Below are 26,439 nucleotides of genomic sequence, written 5' to 3' on the forward strand. Positions count from 1 at the left end.
AAGTTGAGTCCAAGGTGAGCCATCTCTCTAGCCCTCTCTGGTCTACTTTTTTGTTTGCTTGTTTTTGTTTTTCAGAATTGTTTCTCTCTGTAGCCCTGGCTGTCCAGGAACTCACCCTGTAGACCAGGCTGGTCTCATACTCAGAGGGATCCACTTGCCTCCGACTCCCAAGTACTGGGATTAAAGGCATGTTCCACCACCATCTGGCTCTGCTTTTTTGTTACCTAATTTAAGTTGTTCTCTCCCTTTAGGGTCTCTTTACATGCTGGGATAGAATGTTTCAATCTCCAAGGAGACTATTACCCAACACTGGGTACTAAGAAAATCTGAATATATCCTGTGAGATTAATGGGATAGTTGATGTGGGTGTGTCTGACCTGTAAGTAATGTGTGATATTTGGTAGGAGCATAGTCAGCGAGATAGTCTCCCGGTTCTTGTAGCCGTGGCTCACCTTGGACTGTGACTTCCTTCCCCAGCCTTCACAGTGCTGGTGTTACAGGCATGTGCCCCTGTGCCCACTCTGTGTTAAATATTCAAAAAGTACTCAGGTGCTGTGCTTTACCAGTGCCTTCTTCAGACATTTCAGTCTTTCTTCTTTGGAAAGTTATGTCCTGGGGCCGGTGAGATGGGTCAGTGAGCAAAGGCATTTGCACCACTTGTGCTGACCTGAGTTTGTTACTTCAAATGCACGTGGTGGAAGGAGAGAACTGACTCTCACATGTCGTCGTATGACCTCTGTATGTGCATTGTGGAGCAGGCCCCCTCCACTAACTGTAATCCTAAGCATTTACCTGTGTAGGTAAGCTTTTGAGGAAAGGGCGCAGTGACACAGTTCTGTGGTTTCAGGTTCTCACTGCGGGTCTGAGCCTAACACTTGCCGACTGGGTCAGTTTGGCCTATTAAGTGCATAATTTAAGGGGAAATGTGTGATTTTTATTTTGCTTGAGTTAGTCCTCCAGTTTTTTGATAGAAGTAACTTATTGGCCATCTAGTAGAATTGAGAGTACTTATTTGCTTTTGAATTCTCATTAAAACTAGGTTTGGTTTTTGAGATAATTTTCTATCGTTCCTTTTATGTCTTTTCTATTTTTAAAGCCAGTAATTATTACTACCAACACTACTACCACTGAAAACAATAATGGATAATAACTCATTCTTAAGATAGTTTTAGGTAAGAGTCAGAGGCCAGTGACTCAAATGCTGGGGTGATAGGCAGACACCACCACACTGACCTTAGACATTTTCAATATGTTCTTCTGAAAGCATTCATCTACATAGGAAACAGCTTATCCTGAGTTGGAAGTAAGATCAACCACTTTCTTCTAATATGGATCCTGTATAATAGATAGCAAACATTTTGGTCCAGATCAGTGTCTGTTTGACTCCCAAAGTAGTGAGATTGAGTAAACAATGTCTTTGACTGAGTATTTGATTAGGTATTCCATCAAAGGACTTCATAGATAGCTTCAAATGATTGGCATTCTTGAAGAGAAACTTGACTGTAATAATAATAAAAAAGCAATTTGTTCAGTAGATATTGAAGATCTTTCCCCCTTTTGTGGTTTCTTTTGTCTTTGTCTCAAATTTCTGATACTTGGTATATATTTATTCAGTAAAGGAAGTTAACTGATATCTTCCTGTAGGTGGAGTTTTCCTGTGCAGGGAGCTGCTCCTAAATAATCACTCAGAAACTTAATATTAATTGTAAAGGCGTGGCCAGTAGCTTAGGCTTGTTACTAGCTAATGCTTACATTTAAATTAACTCATTTCTTAACTACCCTTTGCCCCATGACTTGGTACCTTCTCTCAACATGGTATTTTGTTTAGGCTTTCCACTCAGGTAAACAGGAAATGTGTTAAAGTTGGTATTTTGTTTAGGCTTTCCACTCAGGTAAATAGGAAATGTGTTAAAGTTGGTATTTTGTTTGTTTCTGTTCAAAACTCAACAGTGATATTTAATTAGTACAAGAGAAGTTTTATTCAATAAAAATAAGTTTATTATGAAAAAGTAATCTAGCTTTAAACCGTCAATATAAAAGTAAAAAGAAAATATCTCTGTGATTCATAATTTTATCCCACCGTCTTGCTTTAGGTCTTAGGCATATGATGTTCCAAGTAGGATTTCTCTCTTAGTGTTGATTGGCACACAGAAGTGATTTTGCTCTGTTGCTCTGATATCTTTACAGGTGATTTCTTTTCCTGAATGGAGATTGCTTAAGGGTTGACTTTTAAAGTGCACATCTTTTTCTTTGGTTCACAGATGTTGAAGATGTTGTAGATGTTGTAGATTTAGCTGGGTACTGGAGGAAACTGAAAGTTAATGATATGTGATGTCAGGTAACAGCTACTGGAATCACTAGATTTATGATTTTTTGTTTGTTTTTTTTTTTTGAGGCAGAATTTCTCTGTAGCTTGGAGCCTATCCTGGAACTAGCTCTTGTAGACCAGGCTGGCCTTGAACTCACAGAGATCCGCCTGCCTCTGCCTCCTGAGTGCTGGGATTAAAGGTGTGAGCCACCATCACCCGGCTAGATTTATGATCTTGGAACTAGTTTTATCACTAGTTAGCTCTGTGTCTTTGGACAGGTGATTAAACCTCACTCACTTGGCTCTGAGTTCTTGTCATCTGTAACTTGAAGTATGCAATAAACTGGTCTCTGATAAAGCCAGGTGTGGTGGTGCATGCCTTTAATCCCAGCACTCAGGAGGTGGATGCAGGTGGATCTCTGTGAGTTGAGGCCAGCCTGGTCTACAAAGTGAGTTACAGGACAGCCAGGGCTGTTACAGAGAGAACCCTGTCTCAAAAAAGTCTCTGATATTTCTAAAAGTTCGTGACTCTAAAGTGTGACACAGGAAAACACTAACTTTCTGCGCCTCCCTACCTCTGTCCACATAGGATGTTAATTATGTGAATGACGAAAGCATGGAGTGCACTGCCCTAGACTAGAGCCATCAGAGTGTGTCGTATACTCATACCTAATCTTATGTACATAAGTGCAAGAGACTTATTTTTTAAGGTTTATTAATGTATGTATGTAGACCATGTACATGCCTGGTGTCTGGTGCAGATCAGAAGAGGATATCAGAACCCCTGGAACTGAAGTAACAGGTGGTTGTAAGCCAACATGTGAATGTTGAGAGCCGAACTGAACTCCTATGCAAGAGCAGGAAGGACTCTTTAACTGTTGGGCCATCTCTCTAACTCCCCAATTTGTAAAAATTTTGTCTACATGTATGACTGTGTGGTTTGTACGTGCCTGGTACCAGCAGAGGCCAGAAAAGGGTGTTGGATTCCCTAGAACTGGAATTATAGGTATCAATGTGGGTGTTGGGAATCAATCCCAAGTCCTCTAGAAGGGCAACCAGTACTTAACTCCTGAGCATTCCTCCAGCCCCAATTTGCTACTAAAAGTGAAACAAATACTGCAAGAGGGAGCAGCCTATTTAAGTGAAAGAAGTCCAAAGAGTGCTGGAGACAACCCGTATTAGAGTGTGCACTTCTAACTCCATCTGGGATACGTGTGACTGTGTGACTGTGTAGTTACTGGGAGGGATAGTAACAGCTGGGACAGTATCAATAAGGATGGATAGTTTTTGTTTTTTTTTTTTTTTTTTTTTTTTTTTTGTTTTTCGAGACAGGGTTTCTCTGTGGCTTTGGAGCCTGTCCTGGAACTAGCTCTGTAGACCAGGCTGGTCTTGAACTCACAGAGATCCGCCTGCCTCTGCCTCCCGAGTGCTGGGATTAAAGGTATGCGCCACCACCGCCCGGCTTAAGCTTTTAAAGTATAAAATAATAATAATAATGCTGACATCAAGGATATCCACCAAAATGCAATCTTCTCCTCTCGCCTCCTGCTGTTCTTAAAGATTCCACTTCCTAACTCTTGTAGGTAAAATAGTTGCTCTGTGTTTCCTACACTAGTGACACTAACAGGTGTACACTCCTCATCCAGCTCAAATGCCTTGAAGGTGGAATGGTGTCTCCTCTTCATCGTTTGTATCCCAGCCCTTAAGTCGGTATCTAGAAGACGGTAGTTCAGGTTGGCAGATCTTGAATGAATGACTGATAGTCAAGTTGAAGTTAGGATGGAAGTGTCTAAAAGACCAACTAATAACAATGGCAGGTGCTTTTTATAGAGCCTATAGTAGCTAAATGAGTTTTAGAGATGACCAGAAAAGATAGATGCAGAACTAAAAAGAAGAAAGTGATGAAAATCTTTGAGCTGAAGTATCTAATTTGTTGTTTTGTTGTTTGAAATAGTATCTCACTATGTAACCTTGGCTAACCTGGTACTCTGTAGCTTAGGGTGGCCTTCAACTCAGGCCAGTCCTGCTTCAGCCGTCTGAGTGCTGAGATTACAGGTACACACCAGTGTGCCTGGTTTTTAGGTATCTAATTTTATAAAAGGAAAACTTCTTTGTCTAATGAAGGCTAAAAACTATTAACTGTATGTGGAAGGAAATTAATTACCAAAAGAGATTTAAAATGAATTAATCTTATATGGATAACTAACACAGATAGTACAGTAGTTTTATTTTTCCCCTTCTATCTGATTTCTCCACCGACTAGATATTTCATAATCGATAAAGTAATGACCAATAATTATGAACCAAGTAGGGGAGAGGGTTGGTTGTTACTAAAAGTTAGAGAGTTGACTTTTGAGAGCTATTATGTTTTGCATTTAGTGTGGGCTGTTGATTTGTTGTTATTGTTAGTAGTGGTATATATATAAGGAATTCAATAGTCAGTCTTTAAAGAGCTCAAGTAGAACTTTTATTTTTGTAGGCTATTTTAAAAATTAACTTTATTGAAAATACAATCTTGGCTGAGTGTGATGGTGCATGCCTTTAATCCCAGCACTCAGGAGGCAGAGGCAGACAGATCTCTGTGAGTTCGAGGCTAGCCTCATCTACATAGTGAGTTCCAAGACAGCCAGAGCTATGTAGAGAGAATTCAAAAGACAAAGCAAAATGTAACAACAACTAAAACCTAAGAAAAGAAAACCCATGGGGACTGGAGAGATGGCTCAGCGGTTAAGAGCATTACCTGCTCTTCCAAAGGTCCTGAGTTCAATTCCCAGCAATCACATGGTGGCTCACAACTATATGTAATGAGGTCTGGTGCCCTCTTCTGGCCTTCAGGTATACACGCAGAGGGAATATTGTATACATAATAAATAAATATTTAAAAATAAAAAAAGAAAACCCAGCCCTATCTGAAAGGAAAAAGAAGAAAAGTATATAAATTACACATACCGTCTAAGTCTAAAACAATAGCAACAATAACAACCAAAAAACCCCCAATGCTTTAGGCACAGTAGTGCAGGCCTATAATTGCAGCTACTTGGGAAGCTTGGGAAGCTGTGACAGAAGGATTGCAAATTCAGTGCGTATTTGGGTTACAGAGTGAGTTCAAGGTTAACTTGGGCCATACAACGAGATCTGTCTTAAAAAACCAAACAACAAATCCCCAAGCAAAAATGAGCTGAGCTGGAAATGTGTCTCATTTGGTAGAATGCTTGCCTAACATGCATGAAGATCTGTGTTGGATTCCCAACATCACATAAACAGGCGGCATGGATGTGTTCTCAGTACTTGTCAGATAGAAGCAGGAAGATAAGCAGTTGAAGGCCATTGGCCACACAGAATTCAAGGCCTGGGCTATATGAAATCTTTTCTTAAAACACAAAACAACACCCCCCACAAAGCAAACAAATAAAAAAAACTTGAAAAAACAAGAGAAGATTTGTAGGACTCTTGGAGGGGTTGGTTTGAGAAGAGAGAACTTTGGAAGAAATAATATAGGCAGCTGTGTTGGGTACTGGTGGAATTAGTATTGTGATAAGGATTTGGGCACAAAGACAGCTGGCATTTCTCAAAGATCTATATTAGGTATTACTTTAAAGATTGTAGTTCAATTCCCAGCAACCACATGGTGGCTCACAACCATCTGTAATGAGGTCTGGTGCTCTCTTCTGGCCTGCAGGCATACACACACACAGAATATTGTATACATAATAAATAAATAAATATTTAAAAAAAGATTGTAAATATTTGTAATACAAACAAGATATCTGAACTGTGTATTTTCCTTTTTATATATTAGGTACAGAATAGTTGTATTCCCATGGTTCCCTAAAGTGTTAGGTTAGGGATTTGTAACAAGATGCATCTGAACCTAGAGTTGATTATTTGAATGTGGAGTTGAGAGGGTTAAGCAGTGAGTGTAGACTTTGTATGAATGGGTTGCCCATTTTCTTCCATCTTCTGCAGACACAGTGCGGTATAGAATAAGGACCAGGTCTCTGGCGTGCTGTGGGTTGACTTGTAAACATCTTTGTTCTGCTAGTTAGTTCTTGAGTAACATTGATGAATCACCTAACTTCTTTGAGGTTATTTGTCATTTTCATGTGTAACAGAAGGTTAGTGATACAAATCTCATCTCTTAGAGTTTGGAAATTTAAGATAATGTCCAAGCTTAGGCAAAAAAGGAAAAGAAAAATCTGGTAAGACTGGAGTTAAACTGGGGGCCATGTTCCAGCCCCAACAAGCATCAGGGCTTGAAAGCTTTGGCCGTGTGGTTCTGGCTTTAGAATTAAAGGTGGAGCCGGGCGATGGTGGCGTGCAGAGAAACCCTGTCTCGAAAAAGAAAAAAAAAAAAGAATTAAAGGTGGAAGAAATGGATTATAGAAGTTTCCTCCATACTTTAGAACAGCCAGTGAGACCAGGGATGTGTCAGGGGTGTCCCTGAATGGAGTCCTTAGAGAGGCCATTGTGTTAAAGTGTGAAGTTGAAGCCTGGATTGCTTTGGAGACCCCAAGATGTTAGAGATGCCAGAGTCATGGGATAGCTATGGAGGAGAGCTGCTAACAGGGAGTGAAGCAGCCCAAGAAAAAGAAGTGTGCTGCAGTCAGCAAAGCTGAATAGAGCTGGAGATGTGCAGAGTGTTTTGACATCAGACATGGAGATGCAGAGTCTAGAGTTTGCCAAGCTGATTTTGGTCTTGCTTTGGTCCAGTATCTCCTCACTATGCTCCCTTCCCTGTGTGTTGGAGTGCCATTATATGTTGGAAGTATGTAATCTGCTTTTTGATTTTGATTTTTATAGGTGATTGCAGTTAAGAAATTGCCATTCATCTCAAAAGAGACTAGACTTTCAAACATGTTTGAGACTGTAAGAAACTATCGGGACTTTTGAAGTTGGACTGAATGCATTTTTCCATTATGATACGGCTATAAGCCTTTGGGGTCTAGGCAGTAGAATGTGGTGGTTTGAAAGAAAATGGTCCCCAAAGGGAGTGGCACTGTTAGGAGGTATAGTCTTGTTGGAGGAACTGTGTCACTGTGGGGGCAGGCTTTGAGGTCTCTTTTCTTAAGCTGCACTTAATGTGAGTCAGTCAACTTCTTGTTGTTTGCAAGATGTAGGACTCTCAGCTCCAACACCATGTCTGCCTGCATGCTGCCATGCTCCCCTTCATGATCATAATGAACTAAACTTCTGAAAATGTAAGAGAATCACCACCAATTAAATATTTTCTTTATGAGATTTGCCGTAGTCATGGTATCCCTTTACAGCAATAAGAATCCAAACTAAGACAGACCAGATGGTGATAGATGTGGAGGGCAAAGTTCGGTTGGCACGCCAAGGGGAAAGTGAACTCCAGACAATACTTTGCAAATGAGGAAAGAGCTCACCTGCTGGACCAGCAATTCTTTGCAAAATGATTGAGGATGACAGAGTCATGATGTTGGGCCACAACAAGTATTTATGTGAAGTAATGATTTAATATTTTCCATTGAAAAAAAATCCATCATTCTCAGGAGTTAATTTTGTTCTATAGGACAGAATAAGAACCATTATGTGAACAGTACTGGGGGAGGGATCTGGTGATAGACTTGGTTTTTGTTTAGAAGAAAACAGTTTATAACAGTTGGAGCTGAAAGCATTGAGCTCCCTATCAAAGCTTGTATTCACTCGGGAACTAGATGACCTGCTAGAGATGTAATAGAGGAGTCCTTGCACTGGTCTGAGTAGTTGGTGATGGCCCCTTTACTAGGAAACTGGTTGATTTTGACGTTTGAATCTGTCTATACATATAATCAACAAAGATTTGAGTGCTGCCTCCCTTTATTTGAAAAGTTGAAGGTTAGTGTTTTGTTTTCTTGTTTGGGTTTTTCCTTCCTGTGTGCTGAGGCAGAGTCTTTGCCGTTGGCTTCGATATCCCCATGGAATTTGAGAACCTTTAGCCAGGTGTGGTGATGTAACAAGAGCTGCTGTCCTTACCTGTTGGGCAAAGGGCACAGTCCATGCCATGTACCTGGAGAATCAAATACAAGAATGTGCTGCCAAGAAGCTTGCTTTAGTGCTTCACATTTTTGCTGAAGAGCCAGTCTTTCCAGATATGAGTTATTTGTTTATCTTAGATGTTTGGAAATGAATGACCTACCTTCTGTTACCATGTAAGATCTCAGATGCCATAGCACCAATAGTTTTCATTTGCTTCTCGTGCTCAGGAGCCTGAATCTGGCTGGAAATTGTCTGCGTGCCTGTGGCTTAGTCAGGTCTTCTCCTTTCTGTTGAGTGCTGTTTCTGTTTTTCCCCCATATCCTCTCAGAAGGTTGTTAAAGTGGCTTGCTTTGTTTTGTTTCTTTACTTTTCTTGTCTGTCTATCAAGACAGGGTCTCATAGCTCTCATAGCTCTGAGCTCTCACTCTGTAGACCAAGCTGGCCTTTCCTCACAGAGCTCTGCCCTCTTCTACTTCTGAGTGTGGGATTGAAGGCCTGAGCCACCACACTCATCAGTCCTGTTTTATCTTTTGTTTTAATATTTATTTTTATTATTTATTATGTATACAATAGTCTGTGTGTATGCGGAAGGCCAGAAGAGGGCACCAGACCTTATTACAGATGGTTGTGAGCCACCATGTGGTTGCTGGGAATTGAACTCAGGACCTTTGGAAGAGCAGGCAATGCTCTTAACCACTGAGCCATCTCTCCAGCCCTCCTGTTTTATCTTTTAAGAACAGAGATTAAAGTTCATTTTGGAGCTAGGTTCTTGATTTTGCATTGTTTAATTATATGTTGTTACTGGGCAGTGCCCATGTCCTGTGACCAAAGTGCTGAACACCGTGGGCTTTGGACAGAATTCTCATGTGCGCTAGGAGATGAAAAGCCTTTCATTCATCTATGATTTCTGAAAGCATTTACTTTTTAATATTTTTTGAGATAGGGTCTTTCTTTGTAGCCTTGAATTCTCAATCCTCCTGCCTCTGCCTCTTGGGTGCTGGTATTATAGACATTACCACTTGCCTGCCTTGAAGTTAAGTTCTTAAGCACAGACTTCAAGGGGATTGATTGGGTCACTGTTTAGAAAGCTTGGTCAGAAGTTCTTCATGCAGTTCTGGGTTAGAGGGAGGTTAATAACCTCAGAGGAATGTTGACTTGGTGCTTAGTATGTTGAGGCAGATGAAGACGAGACATTTGTTTACACTGAGTTTATTCAGCAGGTATTTATTACTCCTGAAATATTGTAGATACCTTGCTAAATGTTGGCCTGGGATAAAATAAATCATGTCCTGTATCCACTGACTTCTTGTGTTGTTAGAGCACTAAAAGAAATAATAGTTTCTCTTTCTCAAAAAAAAAAAATATCAAAAGAGCTACCTACCACCACCAAGACAATGAGTTATCAGGTTAGAGAGTTAGAATTTTTATAACCCACAAATATTTCTTATTTGCCTTACAATATTCAAGGAATGAAGAAAATTGGGATCAGATCATACCACTAAACAAGTTGTATCCTGGGACAGAAGCGGGATGAAAAAAAAATGCTTGGGAGTCATCCTTAGGCTTTAGGTGTAGGAAGACTGTTCTGTCTGAGTCACCTGTTGTTTTCAAGAATTCTAGTTTTGGCTTTTCCAAAAAGATGGAATTAGTGGGTGTAGTGGGCAGTGGGTACCTGGGCACTTTATGAATGAGCCACCTTCTCTAGACCTGGTGAATTTGGTCAGAGGTTGTTCTCCATCCTATTTTTGCTTTCTCAACTGGGTCTGTTAACCACAGAGGAATGTTGGCTTGGTGCCAGTTGGTCAGGTCAGAGACATAGTTTCTGCTAAAGTCAAGTCTGAAAGAAAGGATTTTTTTTTTTCAGGTAAACTTACCTAGTACTCATCTATCCTGGAAGGAGAAAAGCATTTCTGATTCTGCCTGTTTCCTGAACTCCTGAAGTTGCTTTTATGATGAGCCTTTGGGCTCTACTCAGATGTGTAGAATAGTTTGCTGTTTTATTTTCAGTAGTTCTCAGTTTTTACTTTACACTTCCTGTCTACTCAGCCAGCAAGGGAATATTATTCAACCCTGAACTCCTCTGCTGTGTAGTACTCATTTGTTTAATAAGAGTCTGCTAAGGGCCAGTGTGCCATGTGTGTCAAGTGATTTGTTCTGCTGATACATCAGGAAAGAACACACACAACTTCCTATTTCCCAAAACTTGGCGTATGAAAATCAAGAGAGGTTAGACAGGGAATGATTAAATTAACTTCAGAGGAAACCCAGGGCATGATGGCATTCAAGATGCTGAGGCAAGAAGACTGCAGAATAAAGCATTGTCTCCAAAAATAAACTAAAACCCTTAATAATAAATATGTTTCAGGAAAGAAATGAACATGGGGCTATGTTAGGAAACATTGCAGGCTGGGGAGCTTTATTGGGCAGCATTCTACTGCCTCCTTTCTTTCAACTGGAGAAGCAGACTTGACGCTGGGGTGGGTATAGAGCACTTGCGCAGCATATACAAGCCCTAGGTTTAATACCTAGTGCCTCTTTCAAACAAGCAAATAAAATAAATAAATAAATAAATAGCGGAGAGAAAGCTTTGTTCACAGTGGTTTGTGGTTATTGTAGGCAATAAGACATTATTGTTAATGAGGAAATTAAGTGTGATTCTTTTTTTTTTTTTTTTTTTTTTTTTGGTTTTTTGAGACAGGGTTTCTCTGTAGCTTTGGTGCCTGTCCTGGAACTAGCTCTTGTAGACCAGGCTGGCCTCGAACTCACAGAGATCCGCCTGCCTCTGCCTCCCGAGTGCTGGGATTAAAGGCGTGCGCCACCACCGCCCGGCAAGTGTGATTCTTCAAATAATTTTAAACTTCTTTATTTCAAACTTCAACTAGAATGAAGGAACCAGAATAGTTTCCCATTTAGATAAACCTGTTGGAATTGGGCTGGGATGATGTTGTTCTAGGTACTTACTTGAGCCTTGTGTGATTATCTCCTTTTCAGGTTCAAGCCTGGATTTTGATCTATGTTCTGCTCACATCCTGCTGCCTGAGAGAACCTGATGATCCCATGACCCTGGACATGGATGCTGTCCTGTCGGATTTTGTCCGTTCTACAGGTGCAGAGCCAGGGCTGGCCCGAGATCTTCTGGAAGGTAAGGAGAGAGTGAGAAAAGAAAGCAAAATGCGATATTTACTAGGAATATTTAAGGTGATCAGAAAAGTATTCTGTATACCATAGACCTCCATTTAAGTTGCTTCTTATTACCTGCTTGGTGTGCCCAACTAGTTTTAAAATCCAAAATCCCTTCACCTTGTATGTTTTCAGAGCTTTCTTCATGAGTTTATATTCAGATAATCCAAGAAGAAAGTTAAATTAGCTCACTAAAATCATAATCATAAGTAAAAACACTTGATCTTGAGCTCTAGCCTCTACACACTTGTATATACACACCACACATATATACCACACACATGCTTTAACCTCTATACACACTTGTATGCACACACCACACACACATATACTACACGCAGCGCAACAACACACTCAAAATTAAGAAAAAAATTAAAAATGAAATCATCTTCTTATAAAATGTGCAGTGTGCCTAGCATATGCCAGGTACTTGAGATGTATTTTCTCAACTACCATGCTATAACTTTGAAACTGAGGTTTAGTGAAGCTACATAGGATTTGAACCTTTGACAATTTTTTATAATGTGTCTCTTAATGATTATGTTACAAATTACTTCTTATATGTTATAAACACTCATGTTATATATAAAAAAAAAGCTGAGCGTGCTATGAGAATGAAGATGGAAATCTGGTTCAGCTCTAGAGTTTGGAAGGCCTACCCAGGAGAAGTAGTTACAGACAACCCTAAGAGTAGAGAGAGATGGATGTAATGTAAAGAGAAATAGTGAGAGAGATGAGAGAATGATTGGGAGCTGGTTAGGTGGACAAGAAGCAGAATATGGGGCCTTTGTTGGCCATAGTAAGGGACTTCTATGTTCATTGGAAGTGAAGTTTTTAATAGAATAAGAATAGTTTTTCCAGTTTCAGTGTTCAAGCTATTCCAATAGGATTGTATTGGAAGTGGCCAATGATAAAACCAGCTAAGAATTGCCATAGTTCAGGTGAGAGATGATGGTGACTTAGACCACAGTGTGGGTGAGAGGGAGAGAAGTTGATGGATTTAAATATAAATTAGTGGCTAGAGAGATAATTCAGTAGTTGAGCATTTGCTGCTCTTACAGAGAACCTGAGTTCAGTTCCCAGTACTCACATAGTGGCTCATAGCTTTATGCAACTTCAGTTGGCTTACTTGAACACCAGGGAAGCATGTGATACACACACATACATGCAGACTAAACATTTATACACATAAAATAAAAAAATAAGTGACTTTTTAAAAAGGTACAATTTAGAAAAGAAATAAAGAACTTTGATGTTGTCTCCTTCTTTCTCATGCTGTTTTTCTTTAAAAGTTAACTCTTTCCGAGGCATAATGTCACATAATCACAGCACTCAGGAAAGGCAGGCGGATCTCTGTGAATTTGAGACTAGCCTTGTTCTCAAATCAAAACAACAAAACATTAACTTTGGTTGTAGTACAAAGAATAAATTAGAAAAAAGATTAGGAGCAGAGAGACTTAGAAAGTCTTATTAGAGAGTCTCCCTTTCAAAACACCAAAGACTAGGTAAGTATTATGAGGATTTGAGTCAGGGCAGAGATAATAAAAATAGACAAGAAGGAATGGATGTGAGAGATATTTAGACCCTGAGGATTAACTGCGATAGTGAGGGAGAAGAGAGTGTGAGGAGCTGAAACTGAAGGCTTGGGACTTTCAGGGATTGTGATTCTATTACTGATTTAGGGGTCACATGAGGAAGAGAGGGCACACGTGTTTTGGGGTGGAGATGGTTGGCATTCCGTGTTGGCCTGATGGTTTTAAGGTACTTTCCTGACAGTTGGAGATCCTGTTCTTAAAACAGGCTATAGATTAATAGATGAATCGATTTAGGGAAAATACTCTCCATTTATTCAGCAAATATTTATTGAGTCTCTTCTAGATGCTAGGTATTATTTTGGATGCTTGTGCCAAAGTTCCTATCCTGATGTTGCAGTAGGATAAACAGTAAACAAGTATGGTAGAGATACACATTGTAAAGTATGTTCTAGGGTATGGAGTGCATTTGGGAAACTGAGCAGAGTGATGGAATGCATGTGATTTTAAACTGGGAAGCCAGCGTAGGACTGACTAAGAATGTGATATTTGAACAGATACTTTAAGTTTACAAAGATTCACATATGTAGATACACTGGAGAAAAGTCTTCTATGCAGTAGAATAGGCAAGAGAGGCCTTGGTGGGAGCAGTCTTGGTGTGATCTAGGAACAGCAAGGAGACCAGAACACGAGAGGAGACTAGAACAAAGAGTGAAGAAAGAGAGTTGAAGAGTATTAGAATTAAGTCAGCAAGCATGGGTTAGGAGAGATGGCTCAGAGGTTAAGAGCATTGCCTGCTCTTCCAAAGGTCCTGAGTTCAATTCCCGGCAACCACATGGTGGCTCACAACCATCTGTAATGAGGTCTGGTGTCCTCTTCTGGCCTGCAGGCATACATGCAGACAGAATATTGTATACATAATAAGTAAATAAATAAATATTTTAAAAAAAAAGAACAGAGACTGTGGCAGCAGTAGTAAATGCATGTGGAAATCTGCATACAAGATACTGTTGTACGTGCTTTCGACTCGCTTAACCTTCAGAACAGCACTGTGCTTCAGGCACAGCATTGCATGATTTTTTTCTGGGGAAGGATATTTCTATCCATCCCTGATAGAGGGAGCAGATTATAAAAGCTACCTCAACCAAAATTAGCCTGCTGAACCAGAACTTATTGAGGTTACTTTAGGAGCATGGGTAGCATGCCAAGCATGTGGAAAACTGGACAGCTATACCACCAAAAAGTCTGTCTTTGAACCATTTCTTAAATTTTTATATATCCTTGAGCAAAGGAGGGACCTAATGAACGTCATTAATCTCATTACCATCTACCTACTAAGGGGGATTAAAAAAAAATTGGTCTTATTTTATGTCTGTGTGTGAGTGCCTGACATGTATGTATACTATGTGCATGCCTAGTATCTAAGAAGGCCAGAAGAGGGTGTCAGATGGCAATGATCATATCCAACCTGGAAGAAATGGCTACACAGCATGCTAGTATTATTATCTACATTTTCATAAATAAGTAAATTATAGCACAGAGAAAAGGCTAGGAAATAGGAGAGGTCATAGAAAGTCTCAAATAATGGGCAAAGGATTAGTGATGAGCCATTACATAAAGAATTTGAACAGAGCTAAAATGGTTAGAACGGTGCTTTAGAAAAACAAATCTCATGGGATTTCTTGGGTAGATTGGAGGTATAGGGTACTCGGTGAGAAGCTAACCCAAGGCTGCAGCAGCTAGAGTGCACAGGTGCAAACAGCCAACATGTATGAAATAATTTAGCTGCAGAAAACTGCGATCGAGTCTTTGAGATAGAGAGCTGTTTGTAAAGCAGGAGCAGTGCAGCTCCTTTTGGTGCTGTGATACCTAGAAACTCTTCACTGGAGAGTTTCACCGTTAGGTGGCTTTCAGACATCCTAGAATCTACCTCAGCTAATGAGCCCGGTGCAAACTAACTGTGACTTTGAACAAGTCATGGTACTTCTGTAAGCTCTGTCTCATTTATCTGTAAAAGGAGTTTCATTTTAGTGACTAAGTCTCTGAAGAGCCCTTTGAGTTTAGAGACAAAGTATCATTATATAGTTTACATAGGAAATAGACAATAAAGAAAATCAGTGCTTCAGATTGAAGAAAATTAAAGTAGTTGGATAAGAAAGTTGATAGAATTGTGGTGTGCATTATTAGTATGTTCTTACTTGGCTCATTTATTTGTTTGTTCATCTATAACTATATCTATCACCTAATCTATCTATCTATCTATCTATCTATCTATCTATCTATCTATCTGCTTTTTCGAGACAGGGTTTCTCTGTATAGCTTTGGCTGTCCTGTATAGACCAGGCTAGCCTCTCACTCCAAGATCCGCCTGCTTCTGCCTCCCAAGTGCTGGGATTAAAGGCATCTGCCACCACTGCCTGGCATTACTAGGTTTATTTTTGATATGAGGTGTTTTTAAACTGAGTCTGAGGTAGACCAGACTGGCTTTAAATTCTTTGATCCTCCTGTCTCACCCTCTCGAGTTCTAGCATTGTAAGCTTGTGCTGCCATACTTGGCCTGCTTGGTTGTGCTAGGGTGGTTAGAATGGTCTTCCTATGTCTCTCTCCAGTTTCATAATACTCTGGGTCTAAAATGGTATTTTTTTTCTTTTTTTTTTTTGTATTTTTTTTTCTATTAGGAAAGAACTGGGATGTGAGTGCTGCCCTCAGTGATTTTGAACAGCTACGCCAAGTCCATGCTGGGAACCTGTCTCCACCCTTTAGTGGAGGGAGTAGTTGTTCTAAGACCCCTGAAAAAGGGTGTTCTGATAGAGAACCCACTCGCCCTTCTCGACCAATCCTACAGAGACAGGATGACATCGTTCAAGGTATTGCTTGAACTGAGGACAAAGCTTTTGCATGTGGATTAGGAAGAGTTTGTGTGCTCCTTTAAAGGTGTTTTCATTCCTTAACTCTCTTCCCACCAAATTCAGCTGGTAATTTGTAGCTAGCTATACAATGGGCTGAGACAGTTCTTGCTTGCTTCACATCAACAACTGCATAGCATTAGAGCTCCCATCCCCTGTGATAATCACCCATGTACTTCAAGCTGTGCAAATACATAATATTATACTGACACATTTTGCTCATAATGTCACATGGGCTGGGGCATTGCAGGTGCCATGTACTTAAAACATATGAAATGAGCCGGGCGGTGGTGGCGCACGCCTTTAATCCCAGCACTCGGGAGGCAGAGGCAGGAGGATCTCTGTGAGTTCGAGACCAGCCTGGTCTACAAGAGCTAGTTCCAGGACAGGCTTCAAAACCACAGAGAAACCCTGTCTCGAAAAAAAAAACCAAAAAAAAAAAAAAAAACATATGAAATGATTTGGGGATGCAGTTTACATTACTGTTTTGCTCTCTGGCATATTAAAATTTGACTGTCTCTGTAAATTTATGATAAATATGAATACTAATAAAAGTTATAGTAAATAATATAGATGTTGGTGATGACATTGTCACTTTCTTTTCTATAATGGAAATCTTTTCTACATCCTCTAAGATGTAGGATTTACTAGAGTCATTATTTGGCTAAATCCAACCAAATGAAAGCCCATTTCTCTTACTTGTTCTTCTTCCCACTAGAAAAATGACCTAGTTGCTAAGTGAATGACTCACACTCATGTTGAAAAATGGGAGTCAAAGATGAGGTCATAGGAAAAGGAAAGTCAGGGAAACCTCAACAAGGTTAGGTGCATGTGTTTTTGTACTACTCTAAGTATCTACAAAAATACCATTTTGTATATTCTCCCCTTTGTATTTGGCTTAAGAAAAGAAATACCATGAGGTTCAGAAGTAGCTGGTTAGGTAGTTTTTCCTTGACTGGAAACGGTCAAGTGCTCTTACCTCCTTCATCTGTGGAGAGTTCTCAAAATGGGTTGCATATATTCTAAGGTGACTCCATTTCTCATTGCAGAAAAACGCCTGTCTAGGGGCATCTCCCACGCCAGTTCCAGCATTGTTTCCCTGGCCCGGTCCCATGTCTCCTCCAATGGTGGGGGTGGGGGGAGCAGTGAGCACCCCCTGGAAATGCCCATCTGTGCCTTCCAGCTTCCAGATCTCACTGTGTACAAAGAAGACTTCCGAAGCTTCATAGAGAGGGATCTCATTGAACAGTCCATGCTGGTCGCCTTGGAACAGGCAGGTCAGTGGGTGTTTCCTCTTCAGCGATGCCTCCTCTAGTCTCTGCCTGCAGCCACAGAAAGGGGCCAGTCTTCGTCAGCAACCTCTTTTTTAAGTGTGTTATCTGATAGCTGTCACAGATAGGGGTCAGTCAGATACGTGTCCTGAGATAATGAATGAAAATTAGCCAGGTGTGTGGTGAGGGGCAGGAATAAACATTAGATACTTTGGAAAGTTCCTATTTAATAGAAGGGAAACCAGATATATATGTGAAGGGTTTAGTAATTGATGCCCCCAAATCAACACATGAACAAATATGACTGATTATAATTGGCCATGGAGCACCTTTGCAAACACAGAGGACCAAGGCTATAGATGATGCACTGAGAGTCACATCTATGACTTTTATTTACATTTATTTACCTTTACAATTGAGTTCATTTTAAATTAGCATTAAAATTAGTTTGAGTCAGCAAGATAGCTCAGTGGATAAAGACATCTGCCACCAAGGCTTGATGACTTACTTTTGATCCTTGGGACTCACACTGTGAAGAAGAAAACTGACTCCCACCGGTTGTCCTCTCACTTCCACACAGGTGCTGTGACATGCACACATGTGCCATTGCTTACACACTCACACGCTAAGTGTAATTTTTAAAAAATTAGCTACTGTAAAACAGTATGGTAGTTGGCGGTTCTGGGAAGAACTTATGTGTTAGAATATCCTCATGGTGGTTGTGGAAATTGAAAAAGGCCAGGCTTAGTGGTGTGTTCTTTTATTTAATCTCAGCATTCTAGAGACAGAAGAGGCCCATCTGATCTACCTGGTCTACACAGCAAGCTCCAGGCTAGCTATCACTACCTATTGAGACCCTTCTCAAAAATGGAAAAAAAAATCCCCAAGGGGGCTAGAGATATGGCTCAGAATCTGTTCTTTCAGGGACACAGGTTTTGTTTCAGTACTCACATGTAAGCCTGAAGTTGTCTATAACTCTACTTGCAGGAGAGCCAGTGCCCTCTTCTGACCTCTGAGGGCACCAGGCATTCTTGTGGGACATAGACATACATGCAGATAAAACACTCATACACGTAACTTAAATATTAAAAAAGATTTTCAGTTCTAATGGAAGGAAAATTGGAGGTTGGAAGTGGGGACATGGAAAGGGAGTTTTTTCATTTCATATCCATCTATCTTAACTTTAACTTTCTTCAGAAGCTAGCAAGTTATCTAGTGAAATTATAAGCCGTTTTACCTTTTGTAAACTTTTAATTGCTCAAGGAAACACAATTTTAAGGGTCGTTTGTAAACTAGCTCCCTCCTGTAAGGCCTGACTTGGCAATTGTGAGATTGCCATTCACAGTTGAGTCTGATTTACTTGGATGCTTTATGTACTTTTTCTTTTTGATTATAACTTTAATGTCACACTGCATACCTGCAGAGTGCTGAATGATACAGACATATACCATACATAGTTTTTCTTTTGTTTATGATTCAGTTAAGTTGAGCTTTGCTTCCAGTGTATTTACCAGTCTTTTTGCCAGAGTGAAGGATTCAAACAAAGTAGCTAACAGTTTCAGTCTGAGCAATATTGACTTTTGGTGCCAGATTAATTCTTTATTGTACATGCTACCTTTAGCATTATTTTATGTTTATAATATAATATAATGTTCTCTCTGGTCTCTGTGTGCTAGATACCAGAAGTATGTACCTCTCTACCAATTGTGACAAACAGACATATCTTCATACATTGGCTAATGATCCCATGAGACAAAACAGTCCTTCCTTAAGACCACTGATCTAACCAGTCATCCCTATACATTCTAACTGTAAGAAAGACTATATAGAGAGTCACAGAGGCTGGACTTAATGTTGTGTTCCTATAATCTCAGCACTAAGGATGCAGAGGCAGATATATCAGTAGTTCAAGGCCCGTCATGTTTCATGAGATCATGTTTCAAAATCATAATAATAAATAATAACAACAACAGTAATACAGAGCATGCAGTATCTCTATTGGGAGGCTTAGGCAGAAGGGTCATGTGTAACAAGACACCCATCTCAAGGGGAAAAAGAGTAGTTTTATTCCGGGCTGTCTTCTTAATCCACTTCTCTCCTTTTCTCCTACTGTCATGTCTGTAGGGCGTTTGAATTGGTGGGTCAGTGTGGACTCCACCTGTCAGAGGCTGCTTCCTTTAGCAACTACTGGAGATGGGAACTGCCTCCTGCATGCAGCCTCTCTTGGTGAGTCTTAAAAATGGTCTTCCCTCCCCTGTAGAGAGAAAGCAGTTGAGCCAAACATCACGTGTAGGATTTCATCTCAGGTCAAGTGAGGCCTCACAGCAGACTTAGAGAGATGGGCAAGCCTTGACTTGGCTTGTTGTCCTTAGAGATAGACAAGCACAGGGCTGGTTTAGGCTCCATTCTGAGCTGAGCTCTAGGAGTAATGAGCATAGTAAGCAAAGTTTGTGTGGTTATATACATGTGTAGTGGCAACATTATACTTGATTATTCTTCTACTTGGTTCTTGTGACATTGACTTTGGACTCACAACTCCATATATTTGTTCTTAGCTTTGGAAGGGGTCCCCATTTTCTAGCTCTTTCATGAGCTCTGATACTGATAGTCGTGGTGCCATACCAGTCTTACTGGCTGTTGTGTTTGGTTTGTTAGATTTGCTGAGGAGTAAGGGCTTCCTTTCAGGAGTTTGGGGAATGTATTCTATCCTCCCCGTCCTTTTTTGAGGCCCTGGGTTTGATCCCTGTCATCACAAAACAAAGGCTGGATTAGTAAGTGGAGCTGAATTAATACAGTGTCCTGTGCCTTGCTTTCTCCCCACAGGGATGTGGGGTTTCCATGATAGAGACTTGGTGCTGAGGAAAGCTTTGTATGCACTAATGGAGAAGGGTATCGAGAAGGAAGCATTGAGAAGACGCTGGAGGTGGCAGCAAACACAGCAGAATAAAGAGGTGGGTGAGCTTGGGTGGGAGAACCCTGTTTCCAAAGTCTCCTAGTGCTGGATTGTGTCTTCCTGTGTACTTCTGAAACTCACAGAAAATGCAGGAAATGCCACAGGACAAGTGCCTTCTTATCTACTAAGATCAGCTAATCGAGGCCTGTACCTGCGAGAGAAACCTGTGGTTTCTAACATTGTGCCTTTTACAGATACTCAGTAGTTCTTAGTGGAAGGGTTTTTGTTTTGCTTTGTTGTTTTAATGCACTATGATAATTTCATAGGATTTTTTTTTTGAGACAGGGTTTCTCTGTAGCTTTGGAGCCTGTGTTGGAACTAGCTCTTGTAGACCAGGCTGGCCTCAAACTCACAGAGATCTTCCTGCCTCTGCCTCCCGAGTGCTGGGATTAAAGGCGTGTTCCACCACCACCTGGCTTCAATTTCATAGGATTTTTGTACTTCATTTTGTATTATTAGGCTAGATTATCCATCCATCCATCCATCCATCCATCCATCCATTTGTTGGGGGGCTGCATACATTACTACAATGTGTATGTGGAGGTCAGAGGACAACTTGTGGGAGTTGGTTCTCTCCTTCCACTGTGTGGATTCCAGGGATCAAAACTCAAATAATTAAGCTTGGTGGTAAGTGCCTCTATCTATGGAGTTATCTCACCTGCCCTAGATTAATTTTGAATCCTTCTTCTTTTCCCTTCCTTTTCCCTCCCCTCTCTTCCTTCACCTCCTGTTCTTCCCTTCTCACACTTCTCCTTTTTCCCCCCTCTTTCCTCTTCCCTTTTCTCCTTAGCCAGGCTCTTACTCTGGTAACCCAGGCTAGCCTGGGACTCACTACTTAGTCCAGGCTGGCATTGAATTTGCAGCAGTTCTTCTCCCTCAGCTTCCCAATTGCTAGGATATGGGTAAATCACTATTTTCAGCTTCTTCTTAATTCTTAAAAAAAAAAAAAAATGCCGGGCGGTGGTGGCGCACGCCTTTAATCCCAGCACTCGGGAGGCAGAGGCAGGCGGATCTCTGTGAGTTCGAGGCCAGCCTGGTCTACAAGAGCTAGTGCCAGGACAGGCTCCAAAGCTACAGAGAAACCCTGTCTCGAAAAACTAAACTAAAAAAAAAAAAAAAAATGTTTATTATATGTGAATGTGTGCATGCCATGCCACACATGTGGAAGTCAGAAGACAACTTGTATGAAACAAATTGCTCCCACAGTGTGGGGTCTGGAGATTGAACAGGTTTTCAGGGTTGGTAGCAAGTACCCTTAACTGCTTGCCACCCATGTTTTTAATTCTTGTGTAAATGCTTGAATGTTTTTAATAGTCTACAACTTTGTTCTTCATATACTTAGCTTTGGTTTGATTAAAACATGTAAAAAGATACTTGTTAAGTTGAATTTAAATATTACTGTTCAGAGATTTGGCTGATATTGTAATTACTTTTATATAAGAAATTAATGTTGGATTTTTGTTTTGTTTTTTGAGACAGGGATTCTCTATTTAACAACCCTGGCTGTCCTGGAACTTGCTGTGTAGATCTCAATTATGACTATTAAACCTATTATAGTTACTTTAAAGATAGAGTTAGATTCTGGAACTGTTTATTCAGGAGAAGCAGAAGTAGCTAAGTTCCTTTCTATGTTTTCTGCTCTTCCTTTTGGGGCATATGTGCATAGACTAGAGGCTAGTGAAGGAGCAATCCTTTTATTCATACTTTGGTGGCATAACGAAAGTCTCCCACTGGAAATGTGTCATTCATGATTGTCTTGCTTGAACTTTGATGACTTTATCCCTTACCTTGAGAGCAGGAAGGAGATGACCTGAGATACTTGAGTTTTAAGATACTCATTATTTCCTGTTTCTTCTTATATTGTGTTGAAATTGATGGTAAAACTTGTTGGGAGCGTCTGCCACCTAGTGGCTGTGTGTATTGAAACAGGAAGCCTAGGGGCTGGAGAGGAGCTCAGCTGTTAAGGGCACTTGCTCTTGTGGAAGAGCTCTGCTGACTCACAGCTGTCCATAACTCCAGTTCCAGGGAAACAGTGCCCTCCTCTGACCTCACTGATCACCAGCAAGCATGTGGTGCACGTACATACATGCAGGCAAAGTACATGCATAAAATAATTTATATATATATAATATTATATATAATTATAATTATATATATAATATATATAATAATATATAATATAATATATATTATATTATATATTATTATATATATTATATTATATATTAATATATATTATATTATATATATAATATAATATATATAATATATAATATAATATTATATATAATATAATAATTATATATATATATAATTATATATAATAATATATAATATAATATTATATATAATATTATATATATTATATAATATTATATATATATATATATATATATATATATATATATATATATATATATTGGTTTTTCGAAACAGGGTTTCTCTGTAGCTTTGGTGCCCATCCCGGAACTAGTTCTTGTAGACCAGGCTGGCATCGAACTCCCAGAGATCCGCCTGCCTCTGCCTCCCGAGTGCTGGGATTAAAGGCGTGCGCCACCACCGCCCGGCTAGTAATTAATATTTTAAAAAAGAAAAGCCAGACAATGGTGGCGCACATCTTTGATACCAGCACTCAGGAGGCAGAGGCCAGCCTGGTCTACAGGGTGAGTTCCAGGATAGCCAGGGCTACAGAGAAAGCCTGTCTCAGAAAGCCCAGAACCAGCAGAACTAGGTGATAGGGAGAGGAGGAATCAGAGCAGGTCCTCCTGGATGTGTATGAAAATGGCATGAGCATTCCATATATAACTTCTGTATTGTCCTCTTTATTTTCATCTGAAGTCTGTGGTAGTATTTTACAGTTTGCAAATTACTTTGCATTTTTATTAAAGTATTGTCAGCATAGCTCTAGCCCTCATTCCATTTGTTCTGGTGCTGCTCATGTGCCCACGGTGGCCGCATATGTGCTGTCAGGATGTAGCTGAGCAGTGAACTCAGTTTTTTCTCTTTATTTTATTTTATTTTATCTTTTTAATTGTTTTTATTGAGCTATATACTTTTCTCCGCTTTCCTCCCCACTCTCCTCTTACCCTCTCCCATGGTTCCCAATTTACTCAGGAGATCTTGTCTTTTTCTACTTCCCATGTAGATTAGATCCATGTATGTCTCCCTCTTAGGGTCCTATTTGTGGTCTAGCTTCTCTGGGATTGTGGATTGTAGGCTGGTTTTTCTTTGCTTTATGTCTAAAAGCCACTTATGAGTGAGTACATATGATATTTGCCTTTTCTGCGTCTGGGTTACCTCACACAATACAATGTTTTCTAGATCCATCCATTTGCCCACAAATTTCAAGATGTCATTATTTTTCCCCACTGTGTAGTACTCCATTGTGTAAATGTACCACATTTTCCTTATTCATTCTTTGGTCGAAGGGCATTTAGGTGGTTTCTAGGTTCTGGCTATGACAAATAATGCTGCTATGAACATAGTTGAGCACATGTCCTTGTGGCACAATTGAGCATCCTTTGGGTATATACCCAAAAGTAGTATTTCTGGGTCTTGAAGTAAGTTGTTTCCTAATTTTCTGAGAAATTGCCACACTGACATCCAAAGGGGCTGTACCAGCTTACACTCCCACCAGCAATGCAGGAGTGTTCCTTTTGTCCCCATCCTCTCCAGCATAAATTGTCATCAGTGTTTTTGATCTTGGCCATTCTTACAGGTGTAAGATGGGATTTAAGAGTTCTTTTAATCTGCATTTCTCTGGCTGAGGATGTTGAGCATTTCCTTAAGTTTCTTTCAGCCATTTTAGATTCATCTGGTGAAATTCAGTTTTAATGCGAAACAAAATATACTGATAAGATAAACTTAATCTCTCAAAATCAAATCATCACATGTCCTAAAACCTTTTCTTCTGTTTCTCTCTCTCTCTCTCTCTCTCTCTCTCTCTCTCTCTCTCTCTCATCAATACGGAGTCTCAATTAGCCCAGTCTGGCCTCCAACTTACTTTGTAGCTGAGAATGACCTTAAACTTCTCATCATCCTCTGAGTGCCAGGATTGTCCATAATTATTGGAGTATACCACTATACCCAGTTTGATACTGCAAATAAAAATCAGGGCTTCGTTAATGCTAGGCAAGCACTCTGCCACCTAAGCTGCATTCCCAACCCCTAAAGCCAATATATCTTAAAGTCATTTGGCTAGATGTTGAGGCATGTCTGTCAGGAGGTTTGCTGTGAGTTACCCAGTGAGACCTTGTTCAAAACCAAGAAAACAAAGCAAATTATTTGTATTGCTATACATAATCCTTTAATAAAAATTATAACTTCACTTAGCATGGATTTATTGATTATTGATCATATAATAGGCCCTGGGCCGTGTTGCATAAAACATGATTCTTTCTTGTAGAGCACTAGAATAAAATGGACATTTAAAGATATAGAGCAAAAGAGACATAGTGTAGTGTCTTGTTTCCTGTTGATTTTTCAGTCTCACTGGTAGCCTCAGTTGGTTTGGCACCCTCAGGGATCTGCCTGTCTCTTCTTCCTGCAGGTGGAGGTGTGCGCCACTACACCTGACTCAGACATGGTGTCTCTAATAGAGTTCTGTAGAACAGGTGAGGAGAGATCCACAGGAAGGAGGGACTGTCCTGGGGAAGACTCAGAGGAGAGCTTTGCTATGAAGGGTGAAGAATTGTTCACCAGGCACACTGGAAGTGGTCATTACAGGCAGGAGGAATACCTATGGTAAACAATCAGAGTGAGAAGCAGTGCTCTTCAGGAGCAGCCCTGATAGAGGGGAGCCTGTAGCTGGAGACTGTCTCTACCCAGTCCCTCTGGACTGATCCCCACAGCCACTTAGGAAATAATCATTCTGAGGCTTAATAGTAATTATAATTGGCCAATGGCTCAGGCTTCTTACTGACTAGCTCTACATAAAAATTAACCCATTTCTAGTAATCTGTGTATTGCTACCTGCCCCGTGGCTTACTAATAATGTTTTGGCATCTTACTCCTCCAGCAACTGCTGGCATCTCTCTGACTCCATCTTCTTTCTCCCTCTCTCTCTGCTTGGATTTCCTGCCTACCTATATTCTCCTCTGCCATAGGCCAGAGCAGCTTCTTTATTAACCAGTGGTAATAAAATAAAACATATTCACAATATACAGAGGGGCATCCCATATCATCTCCCTTTTCTATCTAATTAAAAAGGAAGGTTTTAACTTTAATATAGTAAAATTACATATAACAAAACAGTTATCAAGCAAGAATTGCAGTTAAAATATTTAGTCTATTTGTATTTGACAAAATTAAATACTCCATCATCTGTTTTATCTTTGTGAGTCTAAAGTTTTATATTTATCTTTTATCTTAACCAAGGAAAACTGTAATTATAACTGTTTAGTCTTCAACTCAATCAAAGACCCCAGAAGGATCTAATTTACCTAATCAAACAGGAAGTGCATTGTAAGCATTTTCCAAAACTCTAGAAATGACAGAGACTTCATGGACAGTTGTCCAAAGTTCTTCTGCAATGTTGGGGCCTCCATCTTCAGCCTATAGGCCTCGAGTATCTGGCAGATTTCTCAGTGAAGCAGGAAATTTGAAGGACTGTCCTGCTTATTTTTGCAAAATTCATCAGTCACTTTCTTCTGTGTCTTGTAGAATGTCTGGCAGACTCTTTTATGAAGCAGGAACCCTGAAGGACTGTCCCACCTTGTCTTGGCAAGTTCAGCAGTCATTTTCCTATGGGTCCTGCATGTTCAATTTATATAGCATCTTGTTAAACAGTCCAGTAAAGAGCAGTTTCTTGCCCAAATGTCTTGTCTCACCACATTGAAAGCAAACTCCATAAGGAACAGATGTTTCACATCCTAAGAATTCTAAGTTTATTAAAACATTTTAAATGCCATATTCTATAGGTCTTTGAAGTGTTTGAAGATTACCTATCTCTCCATCTCTAGAAAACCTGACTAATGTGACGTTTGACTATGATAGATGACTATTCATTTGTATTTTTTACCTATACATTATATTTTAAATGAACTACATAAACATAATACTTTAAACGAGAATAGAAATATACATGTAGAAATAAAGAAAATTGACCTTAAATTTATACCAGTAAACCAAAATATATACCAATGTAAAGTATTTTGAGGTTAACAGTTGTTTTTGTATTAAAGTAGATTTAATAATCTACCTTTTTAAAAATTGTTTTCATATCATATTCTCCTTTTTTTCTCTAGAAAGAGATTGACTATGATCGTTAATAACCAACCCCCTTTAAATGAAAACAAACTCATAAATAACA

General features: G+C 39.8%; 1 protein-coding gene across 1 annotated transcript in view; it reads left to right on the forward strand.

Moving 5' to 3' along the window:
• LOC121450484 (OTU domain-containing protein 7B) overlaps positions 1-26,439 on the forward strand; it is a 60,094-nt gene that overhangs the window by 19,128 nt on the left and 14,527 nt on the right. Inside the window, exons 2-6 of the mRNA XM_041655410.1 lie at positions 11,279-11,429; positions 15,678-15,866; positions 16,955-17,182; positions 19,301-19,402; positions 20,000-20,127. Of these exons, the coding sequence (XP_041511344.1) occupies positions 11,345-11,429; positions 15,678-15,866; positions 16,955-17,182; positions 19,301-19,402; positions 20,000-20,127 (732 nt within the window). The 5' untranslated portion in view covers positions 11,279-11,344. The remainder of the gene's footprint in view (positions 1-11,278; positions 11,430-15,677; positions 15,867-16,954; positions 17,183-19,300; positions 19,403-19,999; positions 20,128-26,439) is intronic.

This window comes from Microtus oregoni, unplaced genomic scaffold, assembly GCF_018167655.1.
Source record: "Microtus oregoni isolate MIOR12 unplaced genomic scaffold, Mior012 000007F_ref0000211, whole genome shotgun sequence".
NCBI lineage: Eukaryota > Metazoa > Chordata > Mammalia > Rodentia > Cricetidae > Microtus > Microtus oregoni.